This window comes from Bombus pascuorum, chromosome 7 (genome assembly GCF_905332965.1).
Source record: "Bombus pascuorum chromosome 7, iyBomPasc1.1, whole genome shotgun sequence".
Classification (NCBI taxonomy): Eukaryota; Metazoa; Arthropoda; class Insecta; order Hymenoptera; family Apidae; genus Bombus; species Bombus pascuorum.
The window spans coordinates 585,108-606,859 of NC_083494.1; the positions used below are offsets into that span (position 1 = coordinate 585,108).

Consider the following 21,752-nt stretch of genomic DNA (forward strand, 5'->3'; position numbering starts at 1 on the left):
TGTTTTGGATAGTATGGTATGAAATGAAGGATATAGTGATAAAATATAAGTAGAAATATGACAGTTTGCATAGTTTATTACACAAGTAATATAACTATAATTATCTATTAATTCTGATACTTCGGTAACTATTAATCTTTGTATAAATACATTTGCAAAAGTACATTCACAAGCTATGTTAATCAAATAAACAATATTCCCAATATATAATTACGTTTGAAAAAGTGGATTACAGTCAATTTGTTTGAAATTTAAGTAATATTTATAATATCGATGCATCAGAATCTTTTACATGATAATAACATTTATATTTCTTATTTAACTGCTTCTAGTGATGCTGCAAATAATTTTTTAGTCATTGAATTTAAGATACTTTTCGTTTTCTCATTGCGTCAACATCTTCATTTATCGAACTACTGCTTTTCATTCCAGTATTATTTTGAGATTTATCTTCTCGACCTTCGCATTCAGAAGACCCAGAGTTTATATGAGAAATATCCTTATCACCTAATGCTATTCGTATGGATTCTACCAAATCCAAAGGACCAGTATAACTTTGTTTAGTTCCTGTAAGTAAAACAAATATAATAGAGTAGAATTTCTCAGAATAATCTACATTAAAAGATCACACATTATTATGAACTTATTATAAAATAATATTTGCGTTTCATCCTAAAGATTCACTCACCCAAGTTTTACCCAAATATTGCTTTCTTGATTTTGCTAAGAAGACCATCATTTTCATTATTTGGTTCACTTTGTGTATTCTGTCTCGCTTGAGTTTTTATCTTTGGACCTGCCAAAAAAGTATATATATTCTCAAGATAAAAGAACTTGTAAAGTAAAGAAAGTACGGAGATATATAAAACTTGTTTGATTATTACGTTATTTGTTATACAGTCTGTTAACATTCTTTTAGTCTTCAAAAACATATTTAATTAATATGAAACGCTAATGAAACGCATATATAAATTTTTACATCATTTATTTAATTAGCAAGGCCAGGTACACATGGAAACTCAAGCGACACACAAATCTAATCTTATACTTGATTTTACGAGAAACAAAAATTATTGAAAAAATTCTATTCGGAATATTCATAACTTCAAAATTGTTACTAAGTTTAATTTATTATATAAAGAAGAAAAAAGAAGACAAAACACAAATATGTTATTAACTTTTCTCTACTTCTGTAATATACTGTTCCCAATATTATGATTCGTCATGTTTATCCTTACCATCTGTTTTATATGTTATGCTATATATAGTTCCAGGTGTATCATCTTCAAGTTCAGCATAAGCTTGGAGTAATGCCAATTGTTTATTAGTTAATTTTGTAGGTACAACAATTTTAATTTGTACATAATGGTCTCCATGTCCTGTGCCATTTACTTTTTTCATTCCTTTATTATTAAGTCGAATTTTAGTATGGGACGAAGTGCCAGGCCGAATTTGTATAGTATGATCTTCATAAATGCCTTCTATTCTTATGGTACCACCCAGTACTGCTTGTGATAACGAAATTTGCGCATCCGTATGTACGTCTGGACCATCTCTTCGAAAGTATTTCGATTTTTCCACACGGAATGTTATAAATATTTCTTTACTACCAACAGTCATCCGAATAGTTTGACCATCTTCAACACCAGCTGGTACTGGGACTGTTATTTTCCTGCGTTGCACCTATTAAAATATTTTATTGTCAAACAATTGTAACATACAGAAATATTTATTAAAAACAAAAATTTACTTAATTTTAATTAACACAAAAATGTATTTGTACCGTTTGTCCTTTTGCTTGACATTCCGAGCATGGATATTTAATGAACATTCTGCTACCATGACAATAACGACAAGTAGATCTCATTACAAAAGGGCCAGTACTAATTGTTTCCATTCCAGTTCCATTGCAATATTGGCACCTAACTGCTTTCGTTCCTGGTTCACATCGTGACCCTGAACATTTTGGACACTGATCTACTACATTTAACTCAATATCTTTATTCACTCCTCTGGCAGCTTGAGAAAATGTTAAATTCATAACAACCTAAAAATCAGAGAAACAACACTTGTAAATAGTTAATATATCAAAATGTATAACATAATAGTATCCCACAAAGAAACAACTTTATCAGGATATTTGAATCAAAAAGGTGATATGTGCAATGAATCTGATTCATTTGTTTTGAGATATTCATTGCTTATTTTACTTCAGCAACATTAGAAATTAAGCTTATAATTCTGAGACACTCTGTATATATATGTACATATATACAGTAGAATCCACCTTATCTAAACATCCATAATCCGAATACTCTAATATCCGAAAGTAATATTTTCCAGTAACGGATGCCTCTTTTTGTTTCAAATATGTACATATTTTATTAGCCACTAGTTCAAATATAATGTATTTTTTTTTTTATTCGGTCGAGTGAATTGTGATTACAAGAATTTAGTATGCAGCTAATAACGTTCTAACTATCGAAATAAAATACGACGTAATTAAATAACTCGAAAGTGCTAATAACTCGTAAGTGCAACAGAATTAGTAAAAATATATAATGTTGGAAAAGCCACGGACCCAGACATTAAAAATCAAAAACATGATATTAAAAATTATTCAAAGCACATTGATTCCTCTGGTGCTGGCAACAATAGAAAAATCTTAAATATACTAATGTAATGAAATGATTCCATCGCAATAAACACGATAATAACAACGATTTTCCACAAATGATCACAGCAAACAAAAGTGGTGATGAAGAGATGCTTTCTCATGCTGAAGCATTTGTAATGTTTGGAAAGGGGCTTTAACGATTTGACATATAGGAAGAATGTAACTCTATGCAGTTATTTATGTTGAAAAAATTATGTGATTTTAGCAGCCAGAAAGATATGGAATCTACAAATAGTTGAAGAAACTATCAATTAATCTCAGTTTGTATTTGAATAAATGAAATTTCGTATTAGGAAAGTGATTGTTCTATCACCCAAAAATTCCATTATCTAAACAGTTTTGTGACCCTATTAGTTGAAATAAGGAGGCTCTACTCTACATATAAAAGTACCTCTTGAGCAGCTCCAAAACCAAACTTTGATTCTTGATAATCTTCAAAATCATTAAAGATATTACTTTGAAATCCAGCTTCTCCAAATATCTTTCTAAATAATTCTTCCGGGTTGATGGATGATCTGAATTGCCAACCTTCGGTAAAATCTCCAGTATGGCCACCACCACCACCACGACCCTGTCCCATCCCCATTTGTTCTGATGTGGCTCCCCACGTGTCATACTCTTTTCTTTTCTGATCATCACTTAATACTTCGTATGCTTCTGAAACTTCTTGAAACTTTCTACTTGCATCAGGATCTCCTTTATTTGTATCAGGATGATACTTTTTAGCAAGCTGATAGTAAGCCTTTTTAATATCCTTTGCAGCAGCATTCTTAGATACACCCAATATTTCATAATAATTACGTTTTAATAGATTGCATGTTGTATGTATTCCTCTTTGAACTTTGGATAAATTTTCTATCATATCTGCAATTATATTTAATAAATAATATTTTATGTTAGAAAGAATTTTTCTAAATATAATAATAATAATAGTAAAAAAGATACATATACAAACATATTGGTAATGCATGTATATCTACTTTTCGTTGTGATTATTTCTCTAAATAAGATATTAATGAACTACTTAAAAATTATAAAATATATTTTTAATAAATTTGTATAATTAATAAAATAAATCATATAATAAGCAACTGATACAGTTGTCTTAGAATTCTATCAGTCTTAGAATCAAAGGTAGAAAGCTTAAAGAATATAAAGGATTAAAAGTAGAATATGATTTATAATAAATATGGGATATACAAAAGTTGGGCAAAAGGTTTAAGAACATGTAATGTACTCAAATTAATTAAAAAGACTTTAATAAAGATTGGTTCAAGATCCGTTAGTGTTGGAGTTATGAGATGCTTAACATATAGAAGTACAATATATAATAAATTAGGTGCTGTATTAAATGAGTTGATACAATGAATCGTGAAATGTTAGATGTCAAACTGCGCATGCTACTATGACAAAACATGCCATACTGTATGTTGAAATAAATGGAAGATATATTGAATATATGCTGTTGAGTTAATGTCTTATTGACAAAAACATTTTATAATTCCAAAATTAATGGTTTTTGGATCAATGATTATTAGGATATTTTTGTTTGTTTTGATGAGTACTACATATTTTTAAAGATTTACTCCAGCTTTTCTATACACCCTGTATAAGATAATTTATTTACTTTAAAATTTTGTTAACATAGTTAATAACTTTGACACGTTAGCATAAAATTAACAGATATTTATATTAATATGTTAGAACAAAATTTAAAGAACAAAAGTCTATCTGAGATACTACTATAAACAATTGTTAGGAGTAAAAACGAAAGGCATGTGTTGTGAAGTTTCAGGTTATATTTTACTTCGAAAGTTTACTCATTAGAATAGCAAGTAAGAAGACAAGGCATTCATGATATTATATATAATTAAAAATAGAACATTTTTTCAAAATACCAAGATATATCTAATATGTCAACAAATTCAAAATAAAATATGTATTATAAATTTAGTGTGATGTAATCTGCGTGATATTCGTGATCAAACGTATACATTACATTTTCCTGATTTTTTCGAGTTCCAACTGCCGACACTCAATGCTACTGTTGTAATAGATCGATGACACGTGCTACATCTTTGCACAATACCACATGGCAATTTATTTAATTTATTATTGCTGATTAAATTAATAGTTTTTGGTCGGAAAACGATTGCAAGTCCTTTGCCGGTCGCCATATTGCATAAAAGACGCATGGCTGTATTATCACGTGACACATTGGGACTATAGCATGTTTTCTGGAAGTTATATTAATACCAGATTTAAGAAATTTAACAATTTGAGAGACCTGATAAATTATTTTTGGTTCCTTATTATTTGTTATTAAAATATTATATGTTAATGAAATATTTGTTGTAAATTAATCCTTATTTATATCTTTTATTTTAAATTAAGTTTGCATGGACAATGCTTCCATCCTCTGCTTTCAGCAATAGTACATATACACGAAAGTATTCGAACTATAATTTATAAATAAAATGGACACAAATTCTACGGTATAGTAGACATTTTTGAAATTGCTGTATTTATTATGGATAGACAACAAGTAAGGATAATTTTATTGAAATCAACATCAAAAAAATCTAACACAAATTCGAGTTGGAAAAATGTTACTAGATCTAATGACAAATCATACGTTACAAAAGTATCCAAACTATACGCTTAATATCAAATAATAGCAGCATTAATTGTAATATTAAAAGGTTCGATACAAAGTTGAGGCTCCAGTATAGTATCCAGGATGCAAAATATTGAGCTAGAATAACATTTTTAAAGCTGGGATCACACGAATGTTGGTACGATGTCTGTTACTACTCACAACCAGTCGAACACCGTTTCGTGCACCAACGCATGTATCAATACCGCATACGAACGTTGCAACTACATGAATGTCATTTCGTACAGACCTATGAAGCACAGTCGTGTATATGTATCATTCATAAGTCTGATAACCTCTACTGGAGGTATGGGAGGCTTAATAACAGGACGATGTTGATCAATTTGCTGATAGTAAGCGCTTTGATCCACTTGTTAGGATTTATAATGCAGCGCAATCTTGTGCCTGCAACGTACAATACTACTGTATTATGTCAATAAATTCATGTATGTATATATATATATATATGCTTAGTCGGTAAGCGGGCTGTAGCATGGTTGTCTGGTAAAACTCTTTGCAATTGTGTATATAAATAAAACATTTTTAAAGATCTAAAACACATATCATATTTTTTGAGATCTAATTGCTTATACGTAACATTTTTACATAGAATGCATTTACCAATTAACATTAAATTAAAGTTTACTGTGAAAATTAATTCAGACAAGTGTTCGTTCGCTTTCCGCTCGCATTTCTCCCGTTTACGTACGTTCCCACGTGTTTCCTCCCATATGCGCGCGTTTCTTCACCACTTCACCAGTTTCCGCTCGGTCAAATTGAAAATTGTCTTGCAATCATTTAGATTAGTGAACGAGATTTTATTCGAATCTTTTCGTCAACTACGATCCTTAATATCTTGGATGAACTGAAGTACGCGACATTTAAACCAACCTGAAACCTATAGCTACCAATCGATATTCTTTATTTTTCATTGAATTGCATGCGTTCGAGGCGTACTTTGATTAACTGGTATAGGTGAATCTGTTAAATACTTTCATCAGTCTTTATAGCGCCAAATGAATTTACTTTTAATTAATATTATTCAAAAATGATTATCGTATTCTTGTATTTCATTTTTTATACTGTAAGACAAGTGAAATTAATATTTCTTTTGTGTGTTGCAGGTTTACTTTTGTTGCAATATCAGGAAACTACGACAGAAAGCACAGAACTTTTATCACGTCAATAAAAGTAGCTGTAGTTAGTTCTAAATAGTTGTAATTAGCTATAATTCATTACATCCCGTGTTTTGTAATTATGTTTAAGATTTACAATTGTATTTATATTATAACAAGTGCTATAAATTATTAATTCCTGAAATATGGTATGGAATGCAACTATTAATTTATAGGTATAAAGACACGTTTGCACAATAATTATATTGTAAAAATAAGTATAAATTATACATGATTAAAACCAGAATTAAGCTGTATTTCTTAATATGTTCTACGTAATACAGATAGTTAGGTACGTTATTCACTATTGAATTAACAGTAATTGTAAAGATTATTGTATAATTTATTTTAATTCAATGAATGAATAGGTTTTCTAAAGCGAATGTCTTATCATTGATCCTTAATTTCGTCCACCTCGCCTCATTTTATTCTCTTATCATTTTCACAAGTTAAAATAAGGGAAACGTCAAAAAATTAAAAAAATTTCACAAATGTAAATAAAAAAAACCAATGTATGTAAACACTAAAAAATTCAGAGAATTTAAGGACATTTCTTGAAATTTTGGCAAGTATAGCAATATGATGTCTTTTTTTGGAATTTTGGTGATACCTGGAATATGAGGTCATTTTCAAGCCGAAATTATGTCACCTTTTATGCTGTTATGTTCTCCTGATACAAACTCGCAAAGTCGATCGAAAAATATGGACGGGTTAAGAATTTCACAATGAAATTCTGCCATCTCCTATGATATCATGTTTTCCTAACATAAAATTGTAAAAACTAAGAAAAAAAAAAAAAAAAGGTTAACTTCTTTTCGTTAGTTTATTAATTGAAAGACTTAGAAATTATTATTATATTATTATTATACAGGTGTCAGGATATTTATGAGACGAAAATCAAGAATTAAAAAACTGCGTTTTCGGCTTTGTTTTTTAGTTATTAACAATTAAAAATCGTCCAAAATGGCCCTGCACACGAGCAAACCTCCTTACACGAACAAGAAGAGGTCGATCTAAGCAGCGGGGCTTCTGTCTGAAACATTTTTTCGTATCATTCATATTTTTCGAGATATTTGAGCGTTTCCAGCTGAACAAGACATACCGTATTTTTCAAATAATAAGTCGCAGTATGGTTGACCAAAAGTAATTTATTTTTCTTCTTTAAAAACTCGATGTGAAATGAATTCTACATATGTGATAAGTATAATATGTAAAACTACATACTACTATATTCATAATTTTGTACAGTTTTTACACGATTAACATAATATAATTATATTGTGTATAATAGCGTGTTTAGTTAACTATTGTGTATATCCCCTGTACCGATTTCTTTACAAGTGTGTATGTCTAACTCTTATATCGTTCTTTAACCATACATGTATTTATGTCACGTAAAAGTCATTAGATATTTACACATATACAGATTAATTCAATTCCGTATATTCTCAGACCTTTCGATCAATCCTTTCAGCTGCCATTATGTGCATCTTTGTAATTTGTATAATAAGAGATATATGTATGTATGTGTGTTCGTTTCGCGAGAACGAGCCATCGTATCTTAGTATATTGTTTAACAACTAAAGAATTCCCTAGTAAATAATGTAGTAGAAATTATGCATCCAAAAAACTAAAACACGTTTATGAAAAGAAATGACTACAGATTTTAATAACCAATTGGTTTTCCGTAATAACTTACGGTTAAAAGGGAATTAATAATGTCTTTGTAACAGATAGGTAAATCAGACAAATGAAAAAGTACATTTTGGAAATTATAGGTAAATGAAATTGATTAAAAATAATGATACCATCCTAGATAATTATGTTTATACAATGTATATCGTACACGTATGTATTAAGAGGGCAATGAAATAGAACCTACATATTTACCTACATATACATATACTATACGCTGTATAATTACGCGTACATTATGAAATCTTTTGTTCCAGATAAATAGCGAATATTAGAGTATTAACTTATTCAATATTGTATTCAGAAGAGAAGTAATAACGTTAAGGAAGAAATATTTTAAAGAAGAATGAGTAGAAACTTATAAATATTGAATTATAATTGAAATAACATTCGATTAAACTTTTTGATTATACTTGATAATACCATAAGAGTGCCGTTAGTCTATCAAAATGTATACGTATATGTATGTATGTATATTGTCAATATTTCAAGGTTCTCGACTAAAAGGATATATATATGTATATTGCCAATACAATATTGTCAATATTTATTGACAAACCACATTTTCCTTGAGAACCTTCTAATGTTGACGATATTATTGATTGTTTGACGGCACCCTAACAATCTCACAATCGGTACATTACATCTTAGATAAAATAAGAGATTGAATAATGTAGGCTATTGCATTCAATAATACCTCAGTGTATTCGATTTCTATTATTTTCTTCTTAAAAGAAATAACTAACAGCCTATCGCATCTCAATTCAGTGTTTTATCGAACTAATTTTTAATAATATTTAAATATTAAAATAAACTATATTTCTCTCTGTTAAGTATCAACATTTATTTTACTTCGTACTTTTTCAACATTATATCTGTATTATTGTAATGTAATACAAATTTATCGATAAATATACTATGGATAACTTGATCTTACAAGCAACTCCTTTCGTATAAAACAAACTTGGATATCGTGTTTCTCTCTTACGTGTATTTACATCGATGATGATTGCTGTACATATATCGACATAAAGAGAATCATTTATACGTATGTATTTCCGGTTACCTTCCACTCGTTCTCAAAATAAATTTAATTAAGAAACAAAATTAAGTGCAATTAAATGGGATCAGAGCTGTGTATCCTATATTTATCCTCTACCTAATGAAAATAATCGTAAATAACGTCTATAGATTGATTAACCATAGTGATTTATGACGAATAGACTAAAGGCACCTCAAAGTCCACAATATTTTATGTTTAGCACCTGTGTCGTTTCATTTTATACGAAGCTTCTTCATTTGGATACAATCGTAAAAGTCTTCTCGCTTTTCCAAAACCAAATATATACATGTATATCGTTATTGTAAGTACATGCATCAATTCGATGCTATACGTATACACCTTGTTATATATTTTACGAAACATAAAAATCTTTTCTCGAAACAAAATAAGACTTGATTATTGACGAGTGTTTATAAAATATAAGCTGATAGGTATAAATTTGAAAGTGCTTTCTGTGAAAATAATTATTTATATATATATGTATATCATATAGTGGCATACACATGATCATACATTATCTAAAACTATATATGAAAGTATTTAAATTTAACTGTTACTGATAATAATAATGTTACTATAAGAACCTGTATTTTAAATATAATTCAATAATGAAATGTAACATACCTCTTAAACAAACATCGTATCTTCATCCTTTTGTAGTTACTCTGCACCAAAGTTTTAAATTAGTCTAGACAATGTGCACTTTCTATAGTTGTAAATATTTCGTTCTTATAAATGCAAAAATGTAATCGTCGATACAATAAAGTACTTAGTTTCAGTGCAACAAAATCACTATGATACATATAAGTGAGAAGACTTTTGCAATTATTTGCAAATATCTAATAATTTATGACAGAGTGAAGTAAATATTTTGTTGTTATTTCAATTTGGTCCAATTTGAAAGACGACTATAGATTAAGTACGCCTTTAACAAGTTTTCCTTTAGTACGTGTAATAACATAAAGCATAGCAAAACGAACAATAATTTGTTTTCAGTTTCTTTTCGGTCCAATTATTATGTTGATAATATACAGAGTGGTACAGAACATGCAGAACCCACTTCAAGAACCGATTATACATCTAAAAACAATGAAAAACATTCATATATATGTATGCTCCGTCTGTCTTTCTTTATAAGATAGAACGAATTTTGTAACCAGAGCAAACTCTATTAAAAATATTGAAATACTAAAGTTTAGAACTAAGTTTTTCAACAAATTAGAGGAAGCATCAGGAACCATTCAGATTGCATCCAAATCCATGACAAGACGTCTACTGGTTTGGCTTGAAATGCTATGTGGTGATTCTCAGCATCTTCTATAAAGGTAATTAGATAACACAAAATAAAAATAAAAAGTACGTTCTATCTGATAAACAAAGACAGATAGTTCATATGTCCGCACGGGTTTCTTTTTCTTTTAGGTGTACAATCAGCTTCCAAAGTGGTTCCCACATGTTCTGTAATACCCTGTATATAATATAGATTCTCAAAATTCTTCCATAAGTAAAATTTATGGAAATTTAATCAGTGTGGGATCAATAGAATATGTTGTCATTCTTTTTATAATAATTACTATAAATTACTTTTTATATGCCTGTCAGTGGTATGGATACTTAGATACACTTACATAAATTAAAACACGAGAAGAAATGAGAAGAAATATAATGTTAATTACAAGTTTTATTCTATATATCTGTAAATAAAATAATTTCATTTACGACTAATTAGAAAAGAACAAAATATTATAAAGTCGATGGAATTATTTACTCCTTCTGACTTGTGTCTTTTTTGTTTGTTACGTCTTTCTTATCTAAAATATTATTCTAATAAAATTATTTAAAGGTCATCGGTAAATAGGGTTTGAAAAACATCGTTGATGTATTTTTAAAGCATTAATAAAATACTGTTTGTAAAACGTAATATAAAAAACATGACTAAATGCTGCTGTAATTCAACACTAGAGAACTATCAGATGTTTTGTAACATTAAGATTTATTGTTATATATTATAATTGTGACTCGACATAGGTGCGTTGCAAAACAATTGAAATCGTTCAATATTAAACTTAAATAAGAATAGAACAAAGAAATCACCACGTGACACAAGCATGTAAAAAATATTTTTAATGTTAGAGTCTGAGGATCTTAAAATCTGAAATTTTTTGAAAACAAACTAGTACATTAATATTGTGTATGAATTTAGCATATCATATAAATAAATATATATATAACTTAATGTGATATTCTTAATAATAACCGATGTGTAAATGTTACTAATATTATTATTCATACTGCAATACATGTAAGATGATATCAAATAACTTAAAATTAAAGAAAATATTCGCAATATGGAGCTTTGAAATAATAACGTAATCAGTACTGTAGACACTGATATGTGAAAAATAAAAGAACGAGAAAGAATATAAAGAAATATTACAAAATAATATGTTTGTTATCATAAACGGCAGACTCTTTATAGCGTAAAGTATTTTAAAGATAACATATACACAAACTACTCTAGATATTTTATAAAATATGATGTATTTGAAATTTTAAGTTTTTACTCGATAGATTTTGTTTCATAAGTATTACAACCAAAAACCAGACAATGCATTTAAAATTATTTGAAGAAACACTAGTAAAATATATTGCATAATATTGTTCTTTTTTATGTTTTACTGGAAAATAAAGTTTGCAAATGAAAGCAGCGATCGAAAATTCTGCAGTATTCAACGATTAAATAGAATACTTCTTTGAAACTTAGAGAAAATTTAAAATTAAATAAAACAAAAAGATGCGCAAACATGATCATTGAATGATGCAGATGTTATACTTGTATCAATAATGATTGTAAAATTTGTTAAATTAGAATGCTATTTTGTAGAAAATTTATTATTTTAATGAAAGGATTTTTTTATCCGAGAAGAATATACAAATCATACGAACGTTCTTTTGTTTTCTACTGCTTTATCAATACTAAGTGTAAACTGAAATTTTCCAAAAGTTAATATCTATATAAATAATTTTTAATTTTAGACATAAATAAAGTTGAATAGGCCAATTATAATTTTTGTAGAACAGAATATATTAACTTATACGAATATTGATTTTTTACAACAGTTTCTACTGTTAAATAATGTTCTGTATGCACAAATCTACACGATCATTTACCGGCACTTTACCCAGAAAGGTAAGTTCTTGTTTTTATACATTTAACCGAGTGCGGAAAGTATATTATGATTTGTTGTTGCAACAGTTCGCTGTATCAATTGTTAATCATTAATTAAAGTAAATATTATTTGTATGTATATGACACAGTAAGACTACTTATACATACATATCGAGCGTGTTATACAAGCTCATCTTCGTCGAGTTTGTCGCATAAATAAAAATTCTTTAAATATAAAAAATTAGCACTTAATATAGTTTCGCTGGCAATACATTACGATAATTAGACTTATCGTGACAGAGACATAAAAATACGCGTGTAATTTTGTTAATGTACAGCTTTTGGTAGAACGTTATATTTTTTTCATTTAATAACCACTACATAAGATATAGTTTCTCTTTTTACCATTAAAATGAATTTTAAGTAATTTACACGTTAGAACAATCCTTTCCTTAGACCGGTTATCAAGTTTCACTCTTTAGTATATTTGTTTAAACAAGGAAAGTAAAATTTTAAAGTAAATCAATATCTTCAACTTGTAGAGAATGTTCAATGTAACTATAAATAATTTACATTTCTATCTTCTTTTCCAACTATTCATATATACATATACACACGCACGTACGCGCCCGCACATACACATATACACGTATGCACGCATATAAGCGCATGCAACTGTACATGCAGTATGTGCATATAAACATGCACAAAATCATACGCATACACACACCCATACACATAAACATGCGCGTAGCCCTCACACGCACATACGTACATACATTTATATGTACATATGTTCACAGTTCAGATAAGATTTGTTGCACAAATCTTCGGTTTTAATGTATTAATCTATGTACAATGTACGGCACTAACGTGCCGATCGAATTTCTGATCACAAATTTGTACAAATTTCTTTTGTACATATATCGTATTGGTCAACTATTCTATATATATTTATTTAATCTTCTTTTCACTCTCAACAGTATATGAGACGCTCAAGGATTTTATAGTAAAATAACTTTTGCCATTCAATTTTAGAAAGTGCTTTTAGACGATAATACTACTTTTACAGTTTCAATTTTCTTGCTAGGGCTAAGGCGTGTAGAATTGCATGGAAATGATGACGTAGCAAATTTTCAATTAGTAATAGTTCTAACTGGTCTTTGCGTAAAATGCAGCAATTATTTCTACTTTGATGACGTCTGATATATTTTTATGATACTTCTTATTTTGGTAAGCGTCTCATATTTCTGTAAATTCGGACATACAATATAAATGTACTATACCCAAATCAGTTAGAATCCACACACATAATATTATCGGCATATGAGCTCGACCGTGCGGACTGTTATGTCTAGTAAGCAGATTGTACTATAGCTTAAGATAATTTTCACCTTTTCACGTCGATACGACGGTATTTGTCGTTGTTGTCTGAGCCACTGTTGTCACTGTTATCAGACTTAATGTTGTGCCGAGAGTACTCTCCTCTGTTGTTGTTGTTGTCGGTGTTGTCACAACGTCTTTTTCTATACATGTCTTTTTTGGCTCCTTATGTTCTTCGGACGAACTCGACTTTCTTTTGTGATTTGAACTCGATGAATGAGAACGACTCGATGCTGCGTCATCCTTCGATGAACGACTGCTGGATGACCTTTTCTGTCCATCCCTTCCATGACTGTGGTGCCCGTCCCTCCTTTTTTCCAATTTCCTATCGCCATCTTTACTATCCGTTCGGTCGGTACTTTTACTAGAAATGTTACAATCTTTGGGCAGTGAGATAATTTTCAATGAATCTTCTTTGCTAGTAGTTTCTGCTGTTTTGTTCTCCGATTTGTTACACGAAGGACTTCGATGATGATGTCTCTTATGATCTCTGTCACGCCTATCTCGATCTCTTCTGTCTTTATGCCGCTGATTTCTAGAACCTTTATCATCTCTATGCTTTCTTCTAGATTCTGGGTATGCTGCATGCGCCTCGGGTGCTAATTTAGATGAATTTTCATCGCTGCTAACGTTCCTATTATTGTGCCTTTCGGTTTCTGTTAACGGAGATGTAGAGATTATTGAGGAAGAATTTGTTATTTTCGTCGTTGGTAATGGATTTTCTTCACACGTGTTACCACTAGTTAATATACAAACTTTTTCATTTTTTGATCTTTCCTTTGCTTCATCTTCAGCCGTTTCGATTAGCGCTTTTATTGCATTTTCAGTTGCACATTCCATTTTCGATGTGAATGCCAATGTAGTTTCTATCTCCAACAATTGACAGTATAGTTCTATTTTTGTCTTATCATCCTTATACTTCTGTTCAGCGATTTCAAAACTTTCCTTATGAATTTTTTCCAGAATTTCCTTGGAAGCTTCTGCAACACCTGTTCGTAAAGATTGACAGACTTCCTCTACGTCAGTCTTTGATTTATATATTGCAATTTCTAAAGCTTTATCAACAACTTCTGTTGCGTAAGTTGTCGCTATTAACTGTCGTTGTGTTAACACAGTTGGCTCGAGAATAACGGTGTTACAATCAGAATTTTCATGTTCCAAAGAAACCTCTGGCGGGCACAATCGTCTCTTACCTTCTTTCGACGAAGATCCTGAAATATTGAATTTATTCGCCGATTTAGGTTCTGTGATATTTGAAATGCTTTCCTTGCTCGATGTAGTATTAGTGCTGGATCGACTGTGATGACTTCGATTATGATCTAATTTATGACTACTACAATCATATTTTTTCTTCTCCCCACAATGACTACTGCTGCTGCTGCTGCTACTACTGCTACTGCCACTACTGTGTGAATGATGACTGGATTTTTCATTAGATCGACGACGATCTTCGTGTCTCCTTTCAGATCTTTTATCATCTCTCTTTCCATTGTTTTGTTTTTGTTCTATTGTACTAGTTTTTGCAGGCTTATTGTTAAAAAGATCGGCACAATTATCATTATTTTCTATAGAATCTTTCCTCTTACTTGAAATGGAAGAATGTCTTGTATGGTCTCTGCTCTTACGATCTTCTTTACGTTTTCCATGATGGTCTGATTTCTTCAAATTCCCTTGATATTCAGCAGCTCTTTCTTTTGCCTTTTTTTCTTCCAGCGAATCAACAGAATGTTTTTGTTCTACACGTTGACGATTTGTATTTTCTTTTTGTTCATCTCCTATATTTACAGTTTCCAGTGGCTTCTTCTCCTTTATTCGGTGCTCATTTCCTACACGTCCATGCCTAACACTTGAATTGTGTTGTGATTCTTGATAATACTGTTTTAATCTAACATGCCATGCTATACTTGAAACTGCGGAAACCGTTCTAAACTGATGAATTATATTACGCGGTAAAAAGTAAATATCATTATCATACAAATTTATTCTAGCATAACGAATACCCTGTCTACGTAATTGATTTAATTTGGCGTCTTCAACCCATTGTACACATTGTGATATCGGTGGTTCATGAAGATCTAATTGTAATTTTTCGACTAGTTCAGGAAAATCACCAGCATAGAAAGCTACAACATCTTTCGTAATTCTGTTATATTCCGAAGGTTGTCCACCATGAACAGCTTTCAATATACCAACTGCTGCTGTTGTCATCCTATCTAATCCATGACCAACATGATCAGCATGTGCCTTGGTACGGTCTTCAAACATATATTCACGAGCTTCACTAAGGCGTGGCAAATACTGTAGATTTCGTAACTCATTAATGCCCGTTCTGCGCCGTTTATAAGGACTTTTATTTATATCGGCTGTTGGAACTAATTGTTCACCTGGTCTGATCCATAAAATTGGACCATCATTTGATTCTTCAGGAGTATCCATCTTTACAATAGATAATGGACCCCAAGGCATAGTCTAAAGTAAAAAGGTAAAGACTTAATAAGTTATTTATATAGACATAAATTCATCTTTCGTGGAAATATGCATTTCTTGTCTTTTCTTTTCTAACAAAATATTCTTTCTTGGCTGTTCTATGATTGAGTAATATCTATAAATGCTTCATTGAGAATTATTGTAAATAATTCCTACTGCATTTAATCTATAAGTTATTATATATTATAATCTTTTGGATTTCTAGTTTTTTTTAAATGAAAATTTTGTCTCTTGGCATAATTGTATATTTATATGATTTATTCTTTCTCTAATATAAACTTAAATAAATAATTATTTTAATTATTTGTCCCTACAAATAAATTATATTGATACTCCATTATATTGATACATCAAAATTTTTAGGATATTTTTAAATTTATATTATAATGTACAATATGGAAAGAAACAAACTAATATTTCAGAATCAAATACCCCATACTATATATCTATAGCCTACGTTTAATAAAAATATGTATTATTAAATCGATAAAAATTTGTGAGCATGTACTAATGTATATTGGAGATATTAGACACATTTAAAATTTTATATTTTTTAGAGTTAAAAAAAAAAATACTTCATCAAAATTGCTCATTTAACCAATGATAGAACATTAAATGTTCTTGAAAAAAGTTATAGTTCAAAAATACTTGTACTATCTTACATATATCTAGTAAAGAATCAAAAGTTGCTTTTTTCACCAGTTTATAAATTCACAGATAATGACCAATACTTTTAAAGAAAGATCAAAATAATCAATAAATGTTTTCATCTTTGTATCATTTAGTTATTAAAACTATCTATAATACAGATCACAGGTTCATACAGATCACAGATTAGCAATATAATCATATATCGGAAATATATCAATATATTCGTAATTGTTGTACAAATCGTTGTAAAATAATTATAATATCAATGTTATACATCATAACTTTATATAGTATAACATAAGAATATATTTAGTAATTTTATATTTGAAACCATGTTTTCCAAAAACTACCTATATGTAAACAATAAAAAAAAATATATTCTATTTCTTTAATAAATCTAATTATTTATTTCGTTTAAAATATAGAACCAATACTTACCAATTTTAAAAATGTATTCTCTTCTAATTTCTGTAGAAGATCTGGGAAATATCCGCCAACTTCTTCATGAACAGTTCCTACAAGACTTATTTGGTGGAGAGGTCCATATCTAACAGTACCATTACTATAAGCTTTACACACTTGTTCTTTGTACTGTACCATAGTTGTAGTTTCTATATCGCTGCTTCTCCCTAATACACCATTTTTAACAGTCAATGTAGGATAATTATCTGCCATGTAATCCAAGAGATCAGGAAGATATGCTGCAGCATTGTGCACTATTCCCATAACATGATACGCATTACCATTTTCATCCTCTCCAAAAACTACCTATAATATTGAATTTTTTTATTTATATTTTGTTACATTATATAACGTACAACTTATATTAGTTTATATTCTCTGCATCATTCCAAATCAATTTTAATAGACCATATTAATCAATCATACGTTATTTTAAAATAATTATTAAACATTGAAGTAATATTAAAATACAATTATTTTAGACAATTATATTGATTTATATTAGCAATTTTCAACTATTATTAATATAACTTTTTAACTCGTATTTATATTTACGTACTTTAAAATATTCTTGAGCTAATTCCTCTAGTTGTTCTTGAGATAATGTATCAATTTCATCTTGATACATATGCACAACAGTTGCACCACCATTAGGATAAGTCTCTATGTGAATGAATTTCTTGTACTTTAGGCCCTCCAATAACTCACTTTTAACTGGTGTATTGTGAAGCATTTTGTAATTTTTTGTTTGCAAATTTAACCTGAGATTTTCATTTGTAGATTTTGAAAATGGATGAGACATTGGCTTACTGCTTAATGAAACTATACTACGATCTCGTTTACATTGTACACCAATATTTGCTCGTTTTATTTTACTACGTTTATAACATCGTGAGCAATAACGTCGTTCGCTATGTTCTTTACTTCGTTTCTCTCTTGAAGATGAGTATGATTTAGAATGGGAACTCGAAGAAGTAGTGCCAATACAATTTACTGATTTATCATGAGACAATGCAGCATCTGTTCGACCAACTATTGTTGTAGCTATGCTATCACCAGTCCAATCTGATTTAATTATGCCTAATTGCTCTTGAGAATCTGTCAATTCTGTTTTTACTTCAATAAGCTCTAATTTTACATCTCTGTGAATTGTATCCATCTCATTATCTGTTTTTTCTTCTTCGATCGATTTTATTTGCATAACAGGAACTTCTTCAACTTTCTCCAATTGTCCACAAAATGAGTAAGAAAGATTTTTACAAACTTTAGCAGTTAAATTACTTCTGTTCTCCGAGTCATACTTTGCTGTATCCATTACAACAGTCGAGGTCATAATTGGCGATGTCATACTACTAGGAAGTGTTGTATTTGGACTGTTTGGGCTATCAGAAACTCTTGGAGGATAGTCTGGACTTCTTGGGCTACTAATCACTTCTCCATTACTTTGAGGGCTTTCCCCTAACTGAGGTGTATTACCATGTTCAAAATTTACACATCCTTCTAGTTTTGTTGACAATGTGTGTAGTCCACCAGATACTGTTGTATCCTTACTACATGCTAAGTCAACCTAACAAATAATTATAGATTCTGATTAATAACAACTCAAAAAGCTTTTGTTATTTATCACTTCCGTATAAATTTCATAAATATAAACAAATATACATACATGAATAGCATGCTGAACTGGTTCAATTAAAGTTTTTACTAATTCATTGTTGCAATGATCTGAATTTCCTATAATACACACATACACATAACATTTATTTCATAATATAAACTTAATCTTTTAACTTGATTAATAATTTAATATATACATGTTTATCTTTTATGTAGAAAAATAAATGTTTTGTTTTCATAAAATATAACAAGAATATATTTTAAGTCATACAACGAAAATGTATTTTTAGTATCTAATACTTATTAATAAATATTATTAAATCAATTACAGTTATATATAAATATTTACTCTTTTTTTTATATTGTCGTAATAACCTATTAAAATAACTATAAACAATAGTTCCACTGACATAAATATCAACACAATTTTTACATCACACGACCCTTTTTAGTATATCAATTTTTTAAATAAAATCAATATATCAGTTCATGTATTCATATAACATCTAACATAGTTAAATATGATATTACCGTCTGGTTGTTCAGAAATACAGGTAACAGTATCCAGATCATTCCTTTGATTGGACATGCTGTGTGATTCCAAGGAAGGCGTACGTAATTCAGTATTAATGGGAATTTTAAAACTAATACGTTCCTCCACATCACCAGAAGAGCTCATGAAATTCACGTTTCTTCGTAATTCGTTCCCTTCCGTGTTTGTATTAAACGATGACGCTGTAGAGAAAATCGTGGGCGTCCTAATTGAATGTAGAGCTAAATCGTCCGAAAATTCGTTTGTCTCTTTGATAACACTATTCCACGTTGTTCTCGACACTTTTACACTGTTTGTTTCTGCTTGTAATGGGTCAAATACTTGCTGAATCGTATTATTTACATCACATCGTTCGTTTGACACGATACCTGCACCACTTTCAGATGCCATCTTGATTCTGTGAGCGACGTCCTGAACATAACGATACTACGCAACATTTGATTGGATACTTCTTAGCCGCCTTTTGAATAGACCTTATTCTATTCGTCTGAAATCGGATAAAGAGTAGGGGTAAGACCAGTAGATATAGAGGTACTATGAACATTTTTATTCATTGGAATCTTCGATCCCCAATCTTATTTTCTCTGCGATTTTTTGATTATAAAGAACTATATATTGCTCATAATTCTCACTTGCATTGTATAATAATCAGCATTTGAATATAAAATACTGCCTGCATTTTGAAATAATTCACATTTGTTATGAATATATGGTCTTACCGGCAAGTTAAAAATCATTTTTACATTTGAATAATTTGAATTTTAGCAAGTTATAATTTTGTAGTTTTTAATCTAAACCGATAATTATTTTCTCTGAAGATTGGTATAAATTTTGAAATAAGACGTAGGAATATCGATAATATATTGTATTATATGATATAGGAACTTAAATAAAAAAAAAAGAAGAAAAACTATAATAAAATATAATTACACAACGAATTGTACAATATTTTCTTTTGAAACAAAAAATATTGGGAAGGAATAACTTTGAATAAGAAATATTCTCTTTTAAACTTTTTTGTTGCAAAAGATTATAGATATTATATACATTTATATTTCAGTAAAATAAACGTTCATCAAAATAATTAATTAATTACTATGAAACATTTCAATCGATATAACTCTTCTAAATGTGAATAAAGAAAAAGATGTGTACATACCTTGCCATTTCTACTTCAGACTAAAATTTAAAATTAAACTAGTTGCCGCTAGTAATAAGTACATCTGGTAAGTATATATTTAAGTAAGTCACCATTTTCCTGTTAATCGACAGCTATCCTTAGAATTACATGTTCGATGGCGATGCTGATATGTTTTATATATCCTCTCTGGTTTTATAAGTTAGTGAATATTGATTTAATATAATCATAAATAGCAATATAGTTGCTAAAAATATAATTAATTATCAATATCTAATGATGTTCTCTTTATCTTTGTATATGATCGTATGCTTCATCTAATTAAGGATACAGCAATTACGAATTGTTTTTAATTAAATTAACATTTATATAAGTTACTCTATTTAGATTTAGTTATTTTAACAAGAAAACATTCAATCCGTAAAAAACATAATTTTAAATGTAAACATAATTTTATTTTATAATGTAGTATAGTGTATAAAAGATAACAAACAACTTAATAGTAAAACATACATGTATAAAAAGATATAGAACATTTGTAAGATTGCAAAAATTATATATGTATGTATAACACAGAGGATTTTAAGACAAGTAAACTAATTATGAACTAAACCAAATTAGTTTGATAATTTTTCAACTTTGTATCTACTGTTCGTACCTACTTGTTTACATTAACAAGATTAATATATAAGACTATCAAATTTAAATCTTGGTTAATATTCATTCTATAGACTTTTAAGTATATAACATACTTTATTCAATTTTTGATAAGCATTGCTTCTATAATACAGTAAAAATTATTTGCATGAATTATATAATTATCATGTACAAAAATTTATATACATTGATCTTTTGCAAGATGAATTTTAATTTTTTGTAACATTAAAAAATGTTTTAATACAGTATAATTTTATGTTTTTCTTAATTACAGTTCATTTACTTGGAAATCTGTTCATAGTATTACAAATACATTATTATTATTATTATATCATTACTAGTTTCTTAATTAAATATTAATATAAAACT

The 21,752-nt window shown here is 29.1% G+C and overlaps 2 protein-coding genes across 3 annotated transcripts; both read right to left on the reverse strand.

Moving 5' to 3' along the window:
- Positions 1-50: 50 nt before the first annotated feature.
- LOC132908994 (protein tumorous imaginal discs, mitochondrial) lies at positions 51-4,904 on the reverse strand. Of its 2 annotated transcripts, XM_060963544.1 has the most exons (6): positions 4,677-4,904; positions 3,069-3,541; positions 1,784-2,047; positions 1,239-1,683; positions 689-796; positions 460-567 (listed from the first exon to the last, which is right to left on the reverse strand). In XM_060963544.1, exons 1-5 carry the CDS (start codon positions 4,870-4,872, stop codon positions 696-698), a joined length of 1,479 nt encoding a protein of 492 aa, XP_060819527.1. In that variant the 5' UTR covers positions 4,873-4,904; the 3' UTR covers positions 460-567; positions 689-695. The 2 variants fall into 2 exon arrangements, with proteins under 2 accessions (XP_060819526.1, XP_060819527.1); XM_060963543.1 differs by lacking the exon at positions 689-796 and having other exon boundaries at positions 51-567.
- A 6,336-nt stretch (positions 4,905-11,240) lies between these two features.
- LOC132908973 (uncharacterized) lies at positions 11,241-20,005 on the reverse strand. The gene is made up of 5 exons (XM_060963474.1): positions 19,567-20,005; positions 19,085-19,152; positions 17,978-18,985; positions 17,395-17,724; positions 11,241-16,287 (listed from the first exon to the last, which is right to left on the reverse strand). Exons 1-5 carry the CDS (start codon positions 19,976-19,978, stop codon positions 13,834-13,836), a joined length of 4,272 nt encoding a protein of 1,423 aa, XP_060819457.1. The 5' UTR covers positions 19,979-20,005; the 3' UTR covers positions 11,241-13,833.
- Between the last annotated feature and the right edge of the window lie 1,747 nt (positions 20,006-21,752).

What these genes read in the sequence shown, in the direction of transcription:
- LOC132908994 (XM_060963543.1), bottom strand. Translation starts at nt 4,872, where the DNA reads ATGCGTCTTTTATGCAATATGGCGACCGGCAAAGGACTTGCAATCGTT. An exon ending in CTCGAAAAAATCAGGAAAAT is followed by an intron (nt 3,542 to 4,676) that starts GTAATGTATACG and finishes ATATAATTGCAG; the next exon opens with ATATGATAGAAAATTTATCC. An exon ending in CATAACATATAAAACAGATG is followed by an intron (nt 568 to 1,238) that starts GTAAGGATAAAC and finishes TTTTACTTACAG; the next exon opens with GAACTAAACAAAGTTATACT.
- LOC132908973 (XM_060963474.1), bottom strand. Translation starts at nt 19,978, where the DNA reads ATGGCATCTGAAAGTGGTGCAGGTATCGTGTCAAACGAACGATGTGAT. An exon ending in TATTTCTGAACAACCAGACG is followed by an intron (nt 19,153 to 19,566) that starts GTAATATCATAT and finishes TGTGTATTATAG; the next exon opens with GAAATTCAGATCATTGCAAC. An exon ending in AGAATACATTTTTAAAATTG is followed by an intron (nt 16,288 to 17,394) that starts GTAAGTATTGGT and finishes TTTTTACTTTAG; the next exon opens with ACTATGCCTTGGGGTCCATT.